This window comes from Hydra vulgaris, chromosome 01 (genome assembly GCF_038396675.1).
Source record: "Hydra vulgaris chromosome 01, alternate assembly HydraT2T_AEP".
Lineage (NCBI taxonomy): Eukaryota > Metazoa > Cnidaria > Hydrozoa > Anthoathecata > Hydridae > Hydra > Hydra vulgaris.
In genome coordinates this window covers 40,399,539-40,419,915 of record NC_088920.1, presented here as the reverse complement: position 1 = coordinate 40,419,915, position 20,377 = coordinate 40,399,539, and the positions used below count along the sequence as shown (strand labels likewise).

At 28.7% G+C, this 20,377-nt stretch overlaps 1 protein-coding gene across 2 annotated transcripts in view; it reads left to right on the top strand.

The window, feature by feature from the left end:
• LOC100204560 (protein ECT2) overlaps window positions 1-20,377 on the top strand; it is a 161,803-nt gene that overhangs the window by 44,038 nt on the left and 97,388 nt on the right. For both annotated transcript variants that reach the window (XR_010635847.1, XM_065788154.1), the window contains exons 7-11: window positions 268-386; window positions 1,583-1,645; window positions 4,836-5,156; window positions 7,613-7,735; window positions 14,696-14,764. Coding sequence is in view for 1 of the 2 variants with exons in the window: in XM_065788154.1 (XP_065644226.1) it covers window positions 268-386; window positions 1,583-1,645; window positions 4,836-5,156; window positions 7,613-7,735; window positions 14,696-14,764 (695 nt within the window). In the remaining variant the exon portion in view is untranslated. The remainder of the gene's footprint in view (window positions 1-267; window positions 387-1,582; window positions 1,646-4,835; window positions 5,157-7,612; window positions 7,736-14,695; window positions 14,765-20,377) is intronic.

The window sequence follows — 20,377 nt, the reverse complement described above, 5'->3', positions numbered from 1 at the left end:
CAAATTAAAACCCATGCATTGAGTCAAGAGATCCAGCATTCAATTCCCTTAACTGGAAACAATATATTATAATTATATCTACGCCAGTATAATAGATGATGAACGGATGTGAGGCTGGTCAAAGTTTACTTTATATTTATATTTTATGTAGTACTTTTTGTTACTTTTATTTTTAAAGATTATACAAATTTTTCTTTTTTAAAGATTTTACAAATTTTTTATTTTTAAAACACCTTTTATTATTAAAGATAATTTTTCGTTTTTTAGGTGGTACATATCTGTCATTATTAAAAGAAGAATCATGTACACATTTAGTTGTTGATGAGATGTGTCCACACCAGCTACCTCTTGAAGAATTTAAGCCATTGCATGTTGTAAAGCAAGAGGTAAGTTTTTGTAAAAATTGTATTTATGATGTGCTCCATTAGAGACGACTAATTTTATATTTTTTTAATTTTAAAAGGAGACTTCTTTTTAGTTCACACTTATCTTTTATGCTTCAATAGAGGAGACTGCTTTTTAAATAATAGTTTACAATTATCTTTTACTCAGCCTAACCTAATGTAAAACTATAAAATATTTTTTGAATAACATATCATGCTATGAAAACTTAAATCTTTCAGTTCTTATAAAATGACAATTCAATTATCAGTTTGAATTTAAAAACAGTTCAAGCAGGGAAAACACTTTCAACGACAAATTTAAAAAATTGACAAAATGGTAATTTTAATGATTTTTTATTAGAAGTAAAGTTGAATAATAAATAAAAATGTTGCAGTGTGGTGCAGTGGTTAGAGTTCTGACTTAGAACCTAAAAGGTCTGAGGTTCTACTCCAGCCCAATAAACGGCATTGGTATTAAGGAGGCGTGAACTTCTTAGTTAAATGCTCTTCTGCTGTGCTCTGTGATAATAATTAGTTTATTCTGTATGATAAACTTCTTTAACCTGCCATGTAAACTTAACATCATTTCATTAACAATATCATTAATAAAGTAACATTCCACCTCTCAATGGATCTGATTACGACCATCTTACTTTACAACAAGAAGTTGTAAAGTAAGAGGGACTCAGTAAGAGTGTTGCTGCATATCAATTCTAGGAATATCAACAGTTTTGCGAGAACTATTATTAGTAAACAACTTTTGTTTTCGGTTAAAATTGTCACTGAAAAGAGATCAGATTAAAGATTTTCAAGCATTCACAATTAATTTGATGGTTTTGGCTTCAAGGCCAACACAGATAAGTTGGATAAAAGTCATAGTAATTAAAAGTGACTTAATTTGATATCAAAAGAATCATTTTTTACCTTCTATACTCTCAAAGCCAATAATTTAAAGAACCTTATAAGTATTTTGAAACTTAATATATAATTTAACTTAATATATAATTTCACTTAAGTGTTTCATCTTAAGTGAAATTATATATTAAGTTAAATTATATATTAAGTTTCAAAAATAATAATCATTTTATATAAAAGTTATTGTTTTAGGTTTTACCTAAAAAATGACATTTCTTAACTAAACATAAAAAAGTCAATTTTTATCATTTTTTTTTTGATAACATATAAATTTTTGTTTTCAGTGGTTTTGGGCAAGTATTCAATTGGATGCATGTGCTGAAGAATCCATGTATCACATTGTGACGGTATATGTATATACATATATATAATATATAATCAAAACCTAATACTTTTATGCATTTCTATGTTTAATAAGTAATCATTGTTTATTTAATAAATACATTTATAATTTTATCAATAAAATTATTGTATTATTGTCAGTTCTAATAATAAATGGGAATTTACCCCCCCCCCCCTCCTGTTTATTAGTTTTCAAGGAATGTAAAAGTTTTAATTTTTTTTATTTTTAAGAAAATTGTTCTTTTTCTCAAAAGTTTTAAATGCACAGACTAAGGTAATTGATTACATAAGCATAAATCTTTCCATTAAAGATGGCAGGTCTTGTTATGAATAAAAAACGTATAAACACATTTTGTTTAACTGTTTTTTGGTTGTTTTCTCTTATAATCCATTAATACGGTATTTCAATACTTGCTTTAAATGTATCTTTCTCTTTGACAGGTGTTTCAGTTTTAATAGTCTATGTGAAAGTTCCCATAAATTTACTCTCATATTTTTGTTAATACAAATTTCTGATTTCTGATTTCAAGATTTCTGCTCTAAAGCACATTATATATTCTTTTACAACTTCTGGTAGTTTCTTTTTCCTTCATTTTACAACAGGCAGTATTAGCCTAAAGTTGCCACCTAAATTAATAACTTTTCCACCAAATGAAAAGTCATTATTGCCAACATCTTTTAACAACTTATCGATTGTCTCATCAAGCATAAACATACTAATTTGCTTTAATGTATAAAGTTAGTAGTTTCATTACATGTGCTGTTATTTAATTTCAGGACAGAAAGTTTGAATAAGTCATGCCTTGTAGATCCATTGGTAGGGAAGTTACTGCTCTGCCAGTCCAAGTGGCTGTAGCATTAGAGTAGATTAGAATCTATGAATTTATCAATAGGAGGCAGTTTATAATCAACCATTGTTTTACTACTTTGATTAATGATCTTTTTAACTTAACAAAGTAGCTTGTTCAGCTAAGTTGAACTTAATGTTGAATAAAAACCTTCATCATAAAATCTTTGTATTTATTCCAAATATACAAAGGATTGATTCACAAAAAGTCCCTTTTTTTAACCTTCTATTTACAATGTTTATAATCAAATAAAAATTGTTAAGGAATATCTACATTTGAATAGCAATATGCTTCTACATTTTTAGAATTTAACTTAAATCATGTCGTAAGGTGTGTATTATATTAAGCAGCATGATCTAAAGTGACTTGTTCTGCCCCTTTTTTAAAATGCACTATCTGAATCTTACAAAGATGAACTTTAAGGAGGATAATTATGTGTGACATGACTAATGAGATAATTGAATATTCACCACAATGCTTCATGTGCACTAACATAACAATAGTTTAAAAAAGTGTTTACTTCATGATTATTTTGTTAATTTATCAAAATATTTATACAGTTGTGACCCTTGTATATTTTTACAAATAGCAGCTTTTACAGACATGCATGCTTTAACATGAATGTGGGCTTGATGTTTCTTCAGTTCAAGGATTATAAGGTACCACCCAACAGTTATCTACATTGTTGCTTTTAACATAGATAACCAAGCCATTATCATGACATCTATAGTGTGGATAACTGTTATGAACTGCTATTGTGTTGGCATTAAACTCTTTAAGATAGTTTTTACTGCATACTCAATCTTTCACGCAGGGAGAATAGGAATTCAGTGTGCCAGATGGATCATAAATTGTCCATGTTTTAATAACATCATAAAGTGCATGATTAACAATCAAATCTAGAATTTCTGCAGATATCAAATTGTTAACATCCTGTGCTGTTTTAAGTTTATTTTTGTTTGCAAAGTGGACATTTATCAAACTATAAACATGTAAGAAACCTTTTAAAACCTAATCTAAACACGAATTAAACTTTACCTATTACAAACACGAGTTAAACTTCACCTATTACAAACTGTTTTTTAAAATATCATTGAGGAGGTTATTACTCGAGTAACCCTGCCAGGTCTTTTGAAACTTATCATTTGCAGTCTGACCCGGATATAAGTTTTCAGTTATTTCTCAGTATTTTGGGTTGCAAATAAAAGTAATAAAAAGATCTGATTCTCATCTTTCCGTTAAACTTAACAGAGCATTTGTCAACAAACTTTTTTAACTACATTAATAAAAAAATTCTTTAAAAATATAATTTTTTAAACATAAATGTTTTATTTTAGTATTATTTTTACTTAAATAAATTTAAATAAAGTTTTTATCATTAATTACTCGGAAATATTGTAATGAAGTTTCAAGACAAAAGCTACGTTAAGCTTAATTGAGAGAAGTGAATACTGCTGCTGGTTTACCATTTACTTTTTTAATAATTACATAAGTACTTTTTAATGATTGCCATAGATCTTCAAAGTTTTTTTTAATAAAAAATTAGAAACCTTACCACATATTCTAAAACATGAGTGAGAAGTATATAAATAGGAAATTTACGTATGCTTCAAAATTTTTTTTTCTTAAGTATTTATATTTTAATTTTTATGATTCTAGTTTAAGATTATTATTAGTTAATTTCCAATATAATTTATATTTCTTTTTAAAGTTAGTCATTTATAGTTTTAAAATGTTTTAAAAGTTTTTAAAAGTTTTGGCTATCAAAAGAGTTTTTTATTACAGACATTTTATTTACATGATTTAATGCAATTCTTTGTTTTATTTTTATTTTAATGTATATGGTTTATTAGAATTCTTTATTAGAAAAAAATTTATTTCAATAAAAGCAAAAAAGCAAGTTTCATATAACTGCGATGGTGTTGTTTATTAATGCAACATTTTACTACAGTTGGCAGTACATGTAAATTTCAAAATGTTTTATAAAATTTGTTTAAAAAAGATATAAAGTTTTAATATAGAATCATTTATTACGACTCTTATATCACTTTTAATTGTTACACTTACTTATAAGAGTCGTAATAAAATAATTTATTACGACTCTTATGTCACAAGTAAGTGTAACAAGTAGATCTAACAATGTGTAATAAGTTGGTATAACAAATATATGTAATAAAACGTCTTAACTAAGTGTAAAAAGTTAGTAATAAAATAAATAACAAGTAAGTGTAAAAAATTATTTAAATGGATATAAACTTTTTAATGTAGTGATCTGATATTATACATATAATAAATAATTAAATTAAATAAATTGTTAATGAAAATTTGTCTGAATGTTTTTTTTAAGGAAGAAGGAACTCCTCTAGGTACAAGTCAACGATTTAAAAAAAGAAAATATTTAAATGCATCAGACATTAGTGATTTATTGTCACCTAATTCTCCATATGGTGCTAATAAAAGGCGCAGTAAAGACGGTAGACTATCTTCAATGTCCTCAATAACTTTTGAATCATCTCTAAGTTCACCTTTTTACCGATCTCAGATTGATTCTCCTGAAATAAAGACTTTAGACAAAACAAGCCAGCCAACTTCAGCACGTTATCAAAGATGTGTGGAACTTCAACAGACAGAAAAAAATTACGTCTATGTTTTAAAGACAATTGTCGAGGTAACATAAAAATACAAATTTTTTTCACTTTATTTCAATATTTTTTATAGAAAAATGATGGGATTTTAACAACTGACATCTAACAAATTAAAGAAATTTTAACATATTGCCTTTAATTCTTTCAAAATTGTGTACCAAAGTTATGGGTGAGTTGAGATTCTAGTTGTAGTGAAGGCATCTTACTTAAGAGAAGATGAACACTTGTATAAAAGTACCAATTTAATTGTGTGGTTAGTATTTAACCAGGGTCCTAGCCCTACCCATATATATATATTGTTTTTATGTCTGACCTTGGCTAAACAATATTTTCTGCAAGTATTTTAAACTAGTGCTAAGATTTAACTAACATTAAACTATATATTACATATTTATCTATTTTTTTTTTAAATTTATTGCTTTTTTAATTCTAATTTTAAAAGTTCAATCAATTAAGCATTTAATTAAATTTACCTTGTGTAAATTTAATTAAATTAAATTTACATTAAATTTAAATGTAAATTTTCTTAAGAGATAAAACTAAAATAAGAGGTATGGAACCTAGTCATGAAAATATCATTAAATATTGAGGTTGGTACAGAACTATTTTCTTTACATATATTCCATGTCCAAGAATGAAATTTTTTTTTTAATTTTTAATGGTAAATGAGATTAAGTCTTTTGTTGGTATCATTCTAAAATAGACATGCATTATTTCTTATGGGAATTTCTTATGAGCTGCAAATCAGCTCTGATTATTACCTAATGTAGTTGTAGTAAGTAGTTATAGGTAAGAGTGGAGCTCATAAACTTTAATGTAGTTGTAGTAAGTAGTTATAGGTAAGAGTGGAGCTCATAAACTTTAATGTAGTTGTAGTAAGTAGTCATAGGTAAGAGTGGAGTTCATAAACTTTAATGTAGTTGTAGTAAGTAGTTATAGGTAAGAGTGGAGCTCATAAACTTTAATGTAGTTGTAGTAAGTAGTTATAGATAAGAGTGGAGCTCATAAACTTTAATGTAGTTGTAGTAAGTAGTTATAGGTAAGAGTGGAGCTCATAAACTTTAATGTAGTTGTAGTAAGTAGTTATAGATAAGAGTGGAGCTCATAAACTTTAATGTAGTTGTAGTAAGTAGTTATAGATAAGAGTGGAGCTCATAAACTTTAATGTAGTTGTAGTAAGTAGTTATAGATAAGAGTGGAGCTCATAAACTTTAATGTAGTTGTAGTAAGTAGTTATAGATAAGAGTGGAGCTCATAAACTTTAATGTAGTTGTAGTAAGTAGTTATAGGTAAGAGTGGAGCTCATAAACTTTAATGTAGTTGTAGTAAGTAGTTATAGATAAGAGTGGAGCTCATAAACTTTAATGTAGTTGTAGTAAGTAGTTATAGATAAGAGTGGAGCTCATAAACTTTAATGTAGTTGTAGTAAGTAGTTATAGATAAGAGTGGAGCTCATAAACTTTAATGTAGTTGTAGTAAGTAGTTATAGATAAGAGTGGAGCTCATAAACTTTAATGTAGTTGTAGTAAGTAGTTATAGATAAGAGTGGAGCTCATAAACTTTAATGTAGTTGTAGTAAGTAGTTATAGATAAGAGTGGAGCTCATAAACTTTAATGTAGTTGTAGTAAGTAGTTATAGATAAGAGTGGAGCTCATAAACTTTAAATATTCCTAATGTATCGCTATGTAAATACTCAGTTTTAACCTGTAAACAGATGTCAGGTTGACATTTTACTCAGCCGCTATTTTCATCATGTATAATGTTTTTCATCATATATTTTTTTAAATATCCTTGGCACAATTAATCTTGTGTTAAATATTTAAAATAAATCTTGTATTAAATATTTAATAATATAACAGCATTTCAATTAATTATTCACTTGACTTAAAGAAATGTTAAGAAATCATTAAACTTTTTATAACATCTTTAATGACGTTTAACACTTAAATTTTTTACATATATACAAGTTTTTTTTTTTGGATGTCATACAACATGCCAAGTTTTAGTTTACTGCAAAGTTAATCTGGTTTTGGACAAGCCAGGTTTTTAAATATGATTAAAGGAAAGTCTATTTTCATTTAATCATATTTAAAAACCTGTATGTAAACTTGTATGTAGAACCTGTATTTAGACTTCCTTTACAACTTGTTAAGAATTACAAAAACCAATTTTTTTTGAATGCTTTTCAAATGAAAGAAACTTTTAAAGTTAGGAGTCTCTTTAATAAGCATATTTAAACAAAGATATTGGTAAAAATATTTTTCAGTTGTTTTGTAATGAATAATAAAATCATAAAGAAATGAACAAAATCATGAAGAACTATATATAATTTAGTTCACCAAAACATAAACTGTGTTTTGATAAATTAAATTTATCAAAACGCATCGAAACACTATTATAAAAAGTTTTTTTTTAAAAAAAAGTGTCACACTTCCATTTTTAGAAGAATATACTATACTAGTAATTATTTATTTTTAGATATTTAAAAAGCCATTAGAAGATTCAGCAAATCAAAGAGGAGGTTCATTGCTTGCTCCAGAAGAAATCAAAACAATATTTGGATCTATTCCTGAACTCTTAGAAACTCATGAGAGATTATTGGTATTTTATTTTTATAAAGTTCAAAAAATTATTGTTACTGATTTAGCCCTCTGAATCAAGGTTAGCATTTGGCAATGAACACAAAGTATGTACATTTGTTTTTGATGTTAAGTTTATTTAACTAAAAATTATGGCTAATATACTAATAAATAAAAGTTTATCAGAAGAATTTAACAAACACAATTGTTAATGCTTTTTTTCCTTAAACCATTGTACCATTTGAACCATGGTACCATGGTCACAAATTTGTACGAGATTTCTTAGTTGTCAAGTTTGTATGTTATATGTATATGTTAATTTGTAATAATGATCAATGTTCGATGTATGATAAATAATGTAACACAGGTACCAATTTTGCTGTTCTTTTAATTATTTATTTTTTAACATATTATTCTTTTCATGATGACCATTCCTGTATTCCAAGCTTTAAATGTGGGCTTAATTATGTGAATTTAAGTGCAGTATAACAGTTTTACAAGCTATGAGTCTTTGTATTTAAAAGGTTTTACTATCTGTGAGACTTTGTATTTGTACTTATTTAATTGTATTTATTATTACAAATTTATGGTTAGCAATAGATGTTGATAATAGATATTATTGGAAATCTATTGAAGTTTTAATTAAAGAACAAAAATTAAAGGATTAAAGAATAAAAGTTTAGGGGAGGGAAAAAATTATAATAAATAATTAAACTAAACTTTTATGGGGTTAGATGGATGGGGTAATCTGAGTTTATTTTTAACTCTGACTTTCTAAAAAAAATCATAAAACTATAATTGGACATCTTTATATGCATCTTTATATGCTTTCAAACAAAAATAAATTAGTTGAAATATTCTGAGGAGGTCTAGGGAGTCCTATTTGAAACATGAATCTATTCTAGGAAATTTATTTGGGCAGTAGTACCCCTCCTGTCTCGGCAATATTTAGTGGAAATATTGGCGAATGTATGCGTTTTTTTTTGTAAAAAGAACAATATTTTCCGTAAAAAAAAAAAAGTCCTCTATTTTGAATTTAAGTGGCGCCCAAAGAAGGCGTTGTCGAAAAAAAGTCTAGAATAGCCCTTTCCACATTACCCTAATCATCTTAGGTTATGTAAATTTCAAACATAGATGTTTAGCAAAACTAAAGCTTATATATATATATATATATATATATATATATATATATATATATATATATATATATATATATATATATATATATATATATATATATATATGTATATATATATATATATATATATATATATATATATATATATATATATATATATAGTATATATATATATATATATATATATATATGTATATATATATATATATATATATATATATATATATATATATATATATATATATATATATATATATATATGTATATATATATATATATATATATATATATATATATATATATATATATATATATATATATATATATATATATATATATATATATATATGTATATATATATATATATATATATATATATATATATATATATATATATATATATATATATATATATATATATATATATATATATATATATATATATATATATATATATATATATATATATATATATATATATATATATATATAATATAAGACTGAAATAACTTAAGTAGTATGTATCAGGAAAACATGAAAATGAGAAAGAATCCCAAAGCACAGAAGTTTGCTGAAAAAGATACTGTATGCAACCACAAATCTCGTAATTGATTTCCAGATTTGTCACTTGTTGACTATTCAATCTGGGCGTATTTAGTCAAGGGCTTGTCAAAATCCCCATATCAGTGTCAATTTCTTGAAGGTTGTCATCAAGAAGGAGTGGAACAAGATGCCCAAGTCTATATCCAGAATACCTGTTCTTGGATCAGGAGTCAACTTGAAGCTGTGATTGATGAAGGAGATTAAATAAAAATGTGATAAAAGTCTTTCTAAAATTTTAATAAATACATTTTTTGTTAGCATTAAGTTTTATTCTACATTAAGGAGTCAAAAAAAGTAACTTTGTTGTCTGAAAATGAAAATTGAATCCAAGATGGAGAAAAATAAAGGAATATGACCGTAGAGTTGCAGTGATCGAGTCCCTCCGCGCTGGGCACTCTGTCCCAGAGATTTTAAAATGTTTTGGCTTCCCAAAAAGCACAGTTTATGATATTGCAAAGAGGTTTAATGATGGTGCAGAGTCTGTAGAACGAAAAGAAAAGACTGCTCACAAACCAATCAGGAATAAGGCCTTCATCAGCAGAGTACAGAAGTCGATCAACAAAAACCCCAGCACCTCCATCAGTAAACTGAGCAAAGATATGAATGTGTCTCATTACACCATGAGAAGAGTGATCTGTGATGACCTTAGGTACAAGTCCTATGTCCTGAAAGTCAGGCAGATGCTGTCTGCTTCAATGAAGGAGAAGAGAGTGGCTAAGTGTTCCGTTCTTTTATTATCAATAAAACATGAAGCTGCCTGTAAACTTCGTTTTTTCAGCGATGAGAAAATTTTTTTTGTGGATGCCAAGATGTCCCAGTGATTGGTCAGACAAAATTTCCAGCCTCTGTCCATGTCTTTATGTCTGTTTCCAGCAAAGGCCATGTCATGCCACCACACTTCTTCCTGAAGGCCAAAATGTCAACAAAGAAGTCTACTTGGACCTTTTGATTAAGGTGGTGAAACCTTGGATAGACAAGTGTTCCAATGGTAGGCCATATGTGTTTCAGCAAGACTCAGCTCCTGCTCATACCTCCAATTTAGCACAGGGTTGGCTTGAAGAGAATCTCCCTATGTTCTGGTCGAAGCACTTTTGGCCTCCAAACTCACCAGATCTCAATCCATTGGACTATTATGTCTGGGGCACTTTAGAACGTGAGACGAATAAATCAAGTCACAATACTGTTGAATCTCTAAAGCAAGCAATTACTACTGCAGCTGCCAACATGTTGGCCGATAAGGTGGAGCACTATATATACTACTATATATACTAAAATAACTATTTATCATGTCTAGATGTATCATTATGTTCACTCTGTTACTGGTAACATGTAGCCCAGTAGAATCTACTACTTGTCATGCTGCCTTGTAGTATCTGCTTTTCAAGGTAAAGGCTAGGGAAGTCAAGTCTGACTTAAAAAACCCCTTGCCTTAGGGCTCTTAGTGATTTAAAGTTAGACATAGTGTCATGATAAAAGCCAAGATAACTTGCTTGTAGACCTTTTAAACAAGACTTTAGGGGTTAAAAAATTTTTTTAATTGATCAGCCATGCACTCCTTCATCTTATTGGCTGTGTGACATTGTTTCTTGCCTATGGTGATGAACTCTGAATCTTCTTGATTATACTTATATATATATTTATTGTGCTTCCAAGACTGTGGCTATGCAATTCTTTCTGTTATTTTCTAAAGAAGATACTGCTCTTCAACTAAGTTTAATGGTTCTGAGATAGACTGTTGATAAGTTTTCCAAAGCCATTGAACATGTTAATAAGGTTTTAAGGTAAACCATTAAACATTTTCACTTACCTCAAGGCTGCAAACAATCACTATTAGAGTTGGAAGTTTATAAAACTAAACAAAAAAAGAATTTTTGAAGCACTTAGGAACAGTAACAGTAAAAGTATGAGACTTAACTGAATAACATGTAACACGAGAATGATTTTTAGTAGATAGCACAATATATGCTAAATCTTTAGAGCAGCCTCCATTATAGTATTTATAGAAAACAGAAAGAAAAGCAACATTATGACAGTGTGACAATGGTTGATGGTTGACTTCAAAAGGAGGTCCAACTATGTTTACAATGCGTTTTTGCACCTTGTCTAAAAAAAGAAAGGGCATCATTGGAAGATCTGCTCTAGATATGGCAACAGTATTCCATACAAAGATGGATTTAATTTATGGAGATAAAGAATAGAATCCAGAATAAGAAAGTCACGAGTATGATAAAGAATGCAAGATTAGCAGATGCTAACTTTGCAATGGATTTGATATATGGTTTCCAAGAAATATTGATAGTTAATCCTAGAAGACGAAAAGTAGGTGAGTCATTAAGTACATTACCATTCAAAAATATAAGAAAATCTAGACTGTTGCAATAATGATTAGCTGAAAAAAAATTTAGTTTCATCTGAGCAAAAATTCACCAGCTCCATGCTGTAGCAGAAGTTAGATCTTTTTCAAGCTGAAATGCCCCATCCAAGCAATCAGAGAGTATTGGTTTCTTATTAAGACAAGAATAAATGGTACTCAACAATCATCAATGAATAATGCCACCTTAGATGTGAACATTTCTGTGAGATCAATAATGTAAATTGAAAAAAGTATAGAGCCAAAGATAGAACTTTGAGGAGCTCCTGTAGTTATAGGAAATGAAGAAAAGTGCTGTTCATGGAGGGCAACTTTTATACTACATTTGGTGATACCTAATACACCGTAAGAACAGAGTCTATGGAGAAGACCAGCATGCCAAACATTATCAAAGTCTTTTGAAATTTCTCGAGCGATAGCCTTAACCTCTCCACATCTATTTAATATATGATAAAACCTATCAGTTATTACAGTTAGCAAATCTGCGGTAGAACAAGAAGATCAAAATCCATATTGATGATCAGAAAGTAAGTTATTAAATTCAAGATAAGAAAGTAAGTGATTGCTAATTAAAGACTCAAAAATCTTGCTTATGATAAGAAGAAGACTAATGGGGCGGTAGACAAATCAGATCGCTCTCCAAAAATTTTTTAAAATAGTGGTAACTGATGCTGCTTTTCTTCAGACTGGAAAACAAGGCTCTGATAAGTACTTGTTAAAAAAGTTTTAAAAGTATAGACAAAAGCTCTGGAGAACAATTCTGCAAGACTATAACATATATATTGTCTGGACCACAAGCTGTAGAAGAGTCCAAGTAGGAAATCACTTTAGATACAGAAGCTGGAGTGATGCGAATGTCAAGCAATGAATCAACCTGTTTGTTGGCTATATCAGGTAAGATGTGATTACTGAAATCAAGAGATGATAATAAATAACAATTTGTTTTTTTTTTAAGTTGATGCAACAAAATTTTAGCCATGCAAGAGAGGAGCACTAACAGATTTGCCCTTGTTATAGACAGTGTTTAAGATTCTCCAGAAGTCTTTGGAGCCTAATTTTTGACATAAAATACAAGACTTTATGACCTGAGAATAGCGGGCTTTAGCGTTAGACAAAACCTTTTTTACAATGGTTTCTAGCAATAGTAAACAGATGTCTGTTATCTGGAGAATTGTTTTCGCGATAGATATATGTGGAAGATATATATGGAAGTAATGGTTAAGATTAGAAATTGCAACAGCGCAATGAGAGGAACACCATGGAGAAGAATGAGGCTTAACTTAGAATCCTTGAAAGGCAATAAAAGATTCTATGCCAGCATGAATCCAAGAAGTTACAGAAAAAGCACATTTGTCAGCAGGAAGATGTAAAATTTCTACCCAAGTGCCATCATGAAGAAAATCACAGAAAGAGTTCCAGTCAGCTTTTAGGTAGTTGTATAAGGTACGATGATAGGGGAATTCAGATGAAGAAGAATGAGATAATAGTTTTAAAAGATCAAACTGTGATCAGAAGGACCTAAGTAAGAATGTGGATAAACTGAGTACTGACTAGGATCAGAAACAAGACATAAGTTGAGTAGAGAATGATTTGGATTATCTGGAAAGCGAGTCGGAAAGTTGACTATTTGCATTAGAGATTGAGAAAGGCAAAAGTTATGGGTTTAATGCCTGCAGAGTCACAGACACTAGAATCAAGTATTATTTAATTTTTAAAAATTAAAAAAAGATAACCATCAACAAGAAGATCTCAAGATGAGACAGCTAAACTCAAATCATTCTCACAAAGAGCAAGTAGGTCCAGTTAACTTTGAAAGAGAAAATAATCAACAGAAGAAAAGTTACTTTGAAGACCACAAATATTAGTGAATGATAGATATAGAGAACTTGGTGATGATGGTTTTTTGTATTTTATTGTTTTTGATACTTTCGTCATTTTTAAATTTTAAAGAACTTCACTCTAAGCACTTACAGTACTCATTACAATAACTGACAGCTCAAGCAATTGCCTCATTACTATTAATAAACCCTAAGTCGTAACAAAGGGCTTCAAATATGGCCTCGACAATGCACACCAAAAGTATAAACAGGGACAACATCTATGCGCAATGTAGCACTGTTAGTGCTCTGATTTTTTGCAGCTGTTGATGGAATCAGTTCTTTCTGAAAGCTATGATAGTGTTTGGAAAACCTGACTACCTGGCGGCCTTGGAACTATATAACTGAGTTTTAGAGCTGTACCCTCATTAAGAGATACTAGAATGAGTTGCCTAGTCATAAAAACAGAGGAACAAGCTAAACCCATGCAATGAGTCAAGAAGATCCAGGATTCAAAATCCTAAACTGGAATTAATTTATTATAAATACATCTATGTTAGCCTAATAAATGAAAAAGGGGTGCCAAGGTGATCAAAAGTTAGAATCTGTTTACCTCTCAAATTGTAATATTGTTTGTTCTTTTCAACATGTTTTCATGGCTCATACATTTTTCAGAATTTCAAAACTCTTTAACAACAACCTTTTATTCAACAGCAACCTTTACCTTTTTAAGTTTTCTCTCAACTGTTTCCTTGTACTTCAACTCTCTTTGTTTTCTGTTATTTCCTAATTTAAATAGTGGTTGCTATTTAAATAGTGGTTGCTATTTAAATAGTGGTTGCTATTTAAATAGTGGTTGCTATTTAAATAGTGGTTGCTATTTAAATTTGGAAATAAAAAAGTTTGTAGTATTACTATTTTTTTGTTATATTTTAAAAAAATGCCTTCTATTTGTTTCATTAGTTGTGATTTTTATACAATTCTTTTGTATGAACATTTCCACTAGTTTTAATTTTTTTTTTAAACAAGTTTTTTATTAAAAATAAATTTTAGCATGCAATTGATAAGCTTATCGAAAATTGGAATGAGGAAGTTTTGATAGGAAAAGCTATTAATGATAATGTAAGTGATAAATGAGTTTACTCGATTTTATGTATTTGTAGATTTATGTAATTTTAGTACGATAATATATATTTTTTTATTATTTGGTTTCTAATTAGTAACAGTGTTTATTCTATTAATAATAATAAAAATTATACTTTAATTATTTATAAAAAAACATTTACTGTCAGCTAAGTGTGTAAATCACATTTACCTGTCAGGCTAGTAGTTTGATAATAAAAAAAAGATTTTTTATACTATATATTCTTGTAATAAAGGTTACTAATTTCAATGATGAACTCCTTGATGTTCCTTATATATATACAATATGTAGGGTATTGATATTGTGGTAGAGGGCATTGATATTGTTTAGCCTGGTTACTAATCAAGGTTTCTTTATTAGGGTTCTTTTTTGTAACAACAGTTTTAATATAAAATAAAAAAAATGTTTTCTTCTCAACTATAAGCGCTCATTTTTGGTGTGGCAAATATGTTAAAAAAAATATAAATACTCTATCCAGTCAATTTTGCAAGTGTTAATTAGGTTTAACTTCTTAATTTTCTTCCGGGAGTATTTTGATAATAGAGGCACTGACTGATGTTTATTTTACTTATTTGAACATTATATAGAAAGTTTTTACCAAAGGTTGAATTAAGCGATCATGATTTGCAAAATCTGCAAAAATATCTGGTCTTCAAAATTTTAGTTTATGCAAACCGTGTACTTTGTTTTCAAAGAGCAAATTTTTATGTTTGTTAGCGAAAAAGTTATAAAAAACAAAACAATAAACTTACGACTACAAAAGTAATAACACTCTAGTCACTAACTGCTAACTAAAAGTAATAACGACTAACTGCTAGTTAATAAAAACTAAGTAATAAAACTAACTGCTAAAAGTAATAAAACTATAATAGTTTTATTACTTTTATAAAGCACTTATAACTTTCAAAGTTTATTCTTTGTTCAAACAAGATTAGTAATTCCAAACTTTAATCAAAACAGAAAAGCATCTAGAAAAAATAAAGTAGTTATTCAAATATTATTAAAAACTTCAGCAACTTTTACAAATACACTTAACTTTATCAAAACGTACTTTACAAAAAGTTAAGCATCATGAAAAATGTCACAAATAGTCTGTAAAAATGTGCGTTAATTTTACAGGGTTATTCTTATATACGCGCAGGGATATTCTCATATGCGTATTTATTCATTCATATATACCTATTTATTCATTCTTATATGCGTTTAAAAAAAGCATATTCAAGAAATTTGTTTAGAAAAAACAATAAGCTTTTTTAAAACAAATTTTTCTTGATATTTAAAATATAGATTAAAATTTTTCTTGATATTTAAAATATAGATTAAAATTTTTCTTGATATTTAAAATATAGATTAAAATTTTTCTTGATATTTAAAATATAGATTAAAATTTTTCTTGATATTTAAATTATAGATTAAAATTTTTTTTGATATTTAAAATATAGATTAGTTTGTTGCAGTGGCAACAAACTAATCTATATTTTAAATATCTATATAAAAACATAGAAAGCTTGTTTATTGTTTATATTGTAGGGAAATATTAAACGTTACCCTGTTTCCCAGACACTGATAAATTCACTGGTTTGTTTATTGTTGTTTTATTATCATATGACTGCGAATATATTATTTACAGATATCATCTTTTTTATTTAAAATTCAGAACCACAAAATGTAATATTAATAACTTTAAATACATGTAATTACGTTGGTGTAACTTTCCAATACCTTCACGAAGACCGCACCATTACAAATACAATAATGTTAATATTAAGATTTCACAACAATATAGTTATATTAGAGATTTTATGAATAGTTGACTTGCATACAAACGCGCATACAAAAATGAATAAACACGCATATAAAAATGAATAACCCTGTAAAATTAACCAATAAAAAGTTTTAATTGGTTGGTTTTAAAATTAACGTGCGTTTTTCGGATGATTAGTAGGGGAGAGTGGGGAGAAGTGGGACACAAATTTTTTTTTCAGGGTAATTGCAATATCTTTTTTATTTGATGTATGAACTGAACCAAACTAGCCTTAACAAAAACAGCAGTGTTTGGGGCACCAAATCCACCCTCTAAGATTGACAGAATGTTTTAATAAAGTATATATTTTTTGGTTTAAGAGGAACCCTGCTATTGGGGTAAAGTGGGACAAGTGTGGTAGAAGTGGGACAAGTGTTGTAGAAATGGGACAAGTGTGCGGGAGAAGCGGGACATTTGGGGGAATGTGGGACTATATAAAAGCGACGCCAAATCTAGTTAAATATTAATTTGAGTAAATTTTGATTTTAAAGTTAAGTTTAAATAAAGCGTGGCAATGGAGTAGTGGTAGAGAGCTTGACTTGTAAGCGAGAAATTCGGAGTTTGACTCCCGCCACGTCTCTGGAAGTACCATGCTCAACTTAGTTTCTCCGTGCAGCGGGCCTTGTTTGTAAAGGTTCGTGTTTTTGAGTTAAAGGGTTGAGAGAGGGTTGTAAACACACACACAAAAAAAATTCAAATATGCGTTGCCTCCTCGCCTGAAGTGGTTCCCTTGGAGAGGTGAATAATAGGAAAAAAAAAATCAAATTATTAATGCCTTTTTCAATCAAATTAAGATTAAATTTTTAGAATTAAAATTTCTTTATTAAAAAAAGAAAAAACTTGTTTTACATTTAAGATCCTAAAGTTCACTTGGAAAATGATTTCAGCTTTTATTCGTGATGTTGTTCCAGCAAGCGGTTGAAGCAGGACTGTTTTTACATCATTAATATTTACACTACAAATGTCATTAATTCTAAGTTTGACAAATTTAGAAGTTTCTTTATTCTGGCATTTTATGAAGCTAACCTCTACATCAAAATTTGTGTCAATTTCTTTCTGCACTATCCCTACATAATAAGAAATGGTGTTTTTACTACAAACCTCACAAAGAACATAATCACTGACACTCACATTTTGAATAACGCTAAAAGAAACAGTTTCCAATTCTTCTTCAAACTCTAGTGAGTAACAATTAGCAAAAACATCATTTGTTATTTTGTTTAAATCTACATCAAGGTCACTGTTCTATTTGCGTAATATATTTTTCCTCACATTTTTGGATTTTAGAAGGACAATTTTTTTACCTTTTTTTTTGTTTAACACTTCATCTTTTATTCTTAAAATCTCTGGTGTTGATGTGGCTATCATACACTTTCCCTTTTTACGTCTACGTCCTAATATCTTACAGGAAGATGCCTGCAAAATATATATCATAGTATTATATAATTATAAAATTTAAAGAAAACCTAAAATAAGAATATTCAGTTTAAATCACCTTTGGATAACTAGGTACAATCTCAGGAGAAAATACGGTTAAGTTATCTTTTACTGCTTCATGTTGCAGACCCAAACCTGAGATATCTGAAAGAATAGCACTTGTAATAATTTCTTGCATAAGCCTTCGTTGCATGGTTCTTTAGGCACATCTCAATCTGTAACAACTGTTTCATGTTGCACATCCAAATCTGATATATTTGAAGAAGTAGCAGTTGTAATTGATTTCTCACACGAGCCTTCGCTGCATGGTTCTTGAGGCACATCTCTATCAGTTACAACTGATGGTAAAAAAATATTATCCCCATTTACATGTATATCATTAGGCCAAATTCCTGTCACGCAAAATCCTGACGTAATATTTGTTGGTGTGGAAGATTTTTCCCATGCTTGTCGAATGAGACTGACCATCTCATAAATTGTAATCATAAATTGTCCTGGATTGCTAAGTATTCAGCTATTAGCAGCACCATTAAAATATGTTTTCATTGGACCAAAAACAGACCTATCTAAAGGTTGTGTCTTATGTGAAATATCATACAAACATGGTTCTCTTTTGCATATTCAAGTGACTGCAGTGAAAAATGGCTTTCATGATTATTCATAATCAATGAAACTTTGTGATCGGCTGTTGGGCGTGCAAACTTAGCAAAGTGTTTTAAAACATCTATAAATATTTCAGCATTCATCCATCCAGATTAATTAGCTAATCTAATAGAACCTTCTGGTGCTCCTTTCATTAGTGGGTTTTTAAATAATTTTATTGGAAAAACAATAACAGGGGGTATTGCTACACCAGCTGCGGAGACAATGCAACACACTGTTACTAATTCACCTTTTTCTCTAGATGTTATTTGCTCAACTTGCTTTGTACCTTTTGATGCAATGACACAAGGAGTTTTTTTGCACAGTAGTAAAACCTGTCTCACCAAGATTAAAAATTTTAAATGATGTTGCTTTAGACTCTGATATACTTTCTTATAATTTATTAAAAAAAATATCAATAGTATACCAATTAAATGCAGATGCTCTCGCAATTTAAGTTGCCTCTGGTTTTCTAACAGATAGTTTTGGGTTTCTTTTTAAAAATCCTGTTAACCAATCTTGACAAGCCTTTTTTGCTCCAACGCAAGAGACCTTTTATTTTGTTTGCTTGAGCCATTTCAAAAGCTAGAGCTCTGACTTGAACTGGTGTAAGGCCATATAACATATCAGAACATAACTTTAGATATGCTGAATATGCGTCTCTAAGGTTTATCCCATTTTCCACTTCAGCTACAGCAACTTTCAAAATTTTTTCTGAAACATGTGGAGTTTCACTTTTTCTTTTATAAACTCAAGGCATGACCTGAAATTTAAAAGAAATTAGGTTTGATAAAAAAATATTTATTTGTAATGGTATTAAGATCACTGTTATTACTATATCTTATATCAGACTATTATGAAATTATGATTTTATTTAAGATAAAAAAAACTTTTATGCATGCCTTTTGCTTTTCAAATGCTTTCAAGTTATTGATGTAAAAAGAATTCTCAATTTGCTCCAATCAATAATGATGAATCAAATCAAATTTAACTTTAATAAAGATCTCTCTTTTGTTTTAAATCCACTGTATAAGAACTAAAACTAAAATTAAATATTTCAATTAAACGTATTAATATTTTTATTTTGAAAACAATAAAAAATCGTAGCTAAAATGTTCTAGCAATTTCCGCAATAAAATAACGCAAAACTGTTAAAGAGAAGTGGGACACCGACGTTTTTCTTTGTCCCACTTCACGCCTATTTTGTGTAGACAAAATAAAACTAAAATTACAGCCACACAGTTAAAGCTAAAATATAAATTTAATTACTAAATGTTAGATGATAAGTCCATTTCCCTATAAAATAGAAAATTCGGTGCAAAAACAGTCGAAAATAAATACATACACGAGTTACTAGACTGTCAGCAAAAGTACTTTTTTGGGGTACTTTAAAAAAATGGGTTTTCACCGTGCGCAGGGAGGGGAAATAATGTCTACTAAAAAGAGCACATGAAATCTATACATTTACATTAAATAACAGTAATTAGGCGCTACTGCGAAATAAAATTACAGGGGTGTCCCACTTCTCCCGCGTCCCACTTCTCCCCACTCTCCCCTAACATTTTACATGATGCTAAACTTTTTATAAAGTATGTTTTTATAAAGTTGTTTAAGTTCCTTAATAAGATTTAAATATTATTATTTGAATATCGACTCTATTTTTCTAGATGCTTTTCTACTTTTACAATTGAAATTTAAGATTACTAAT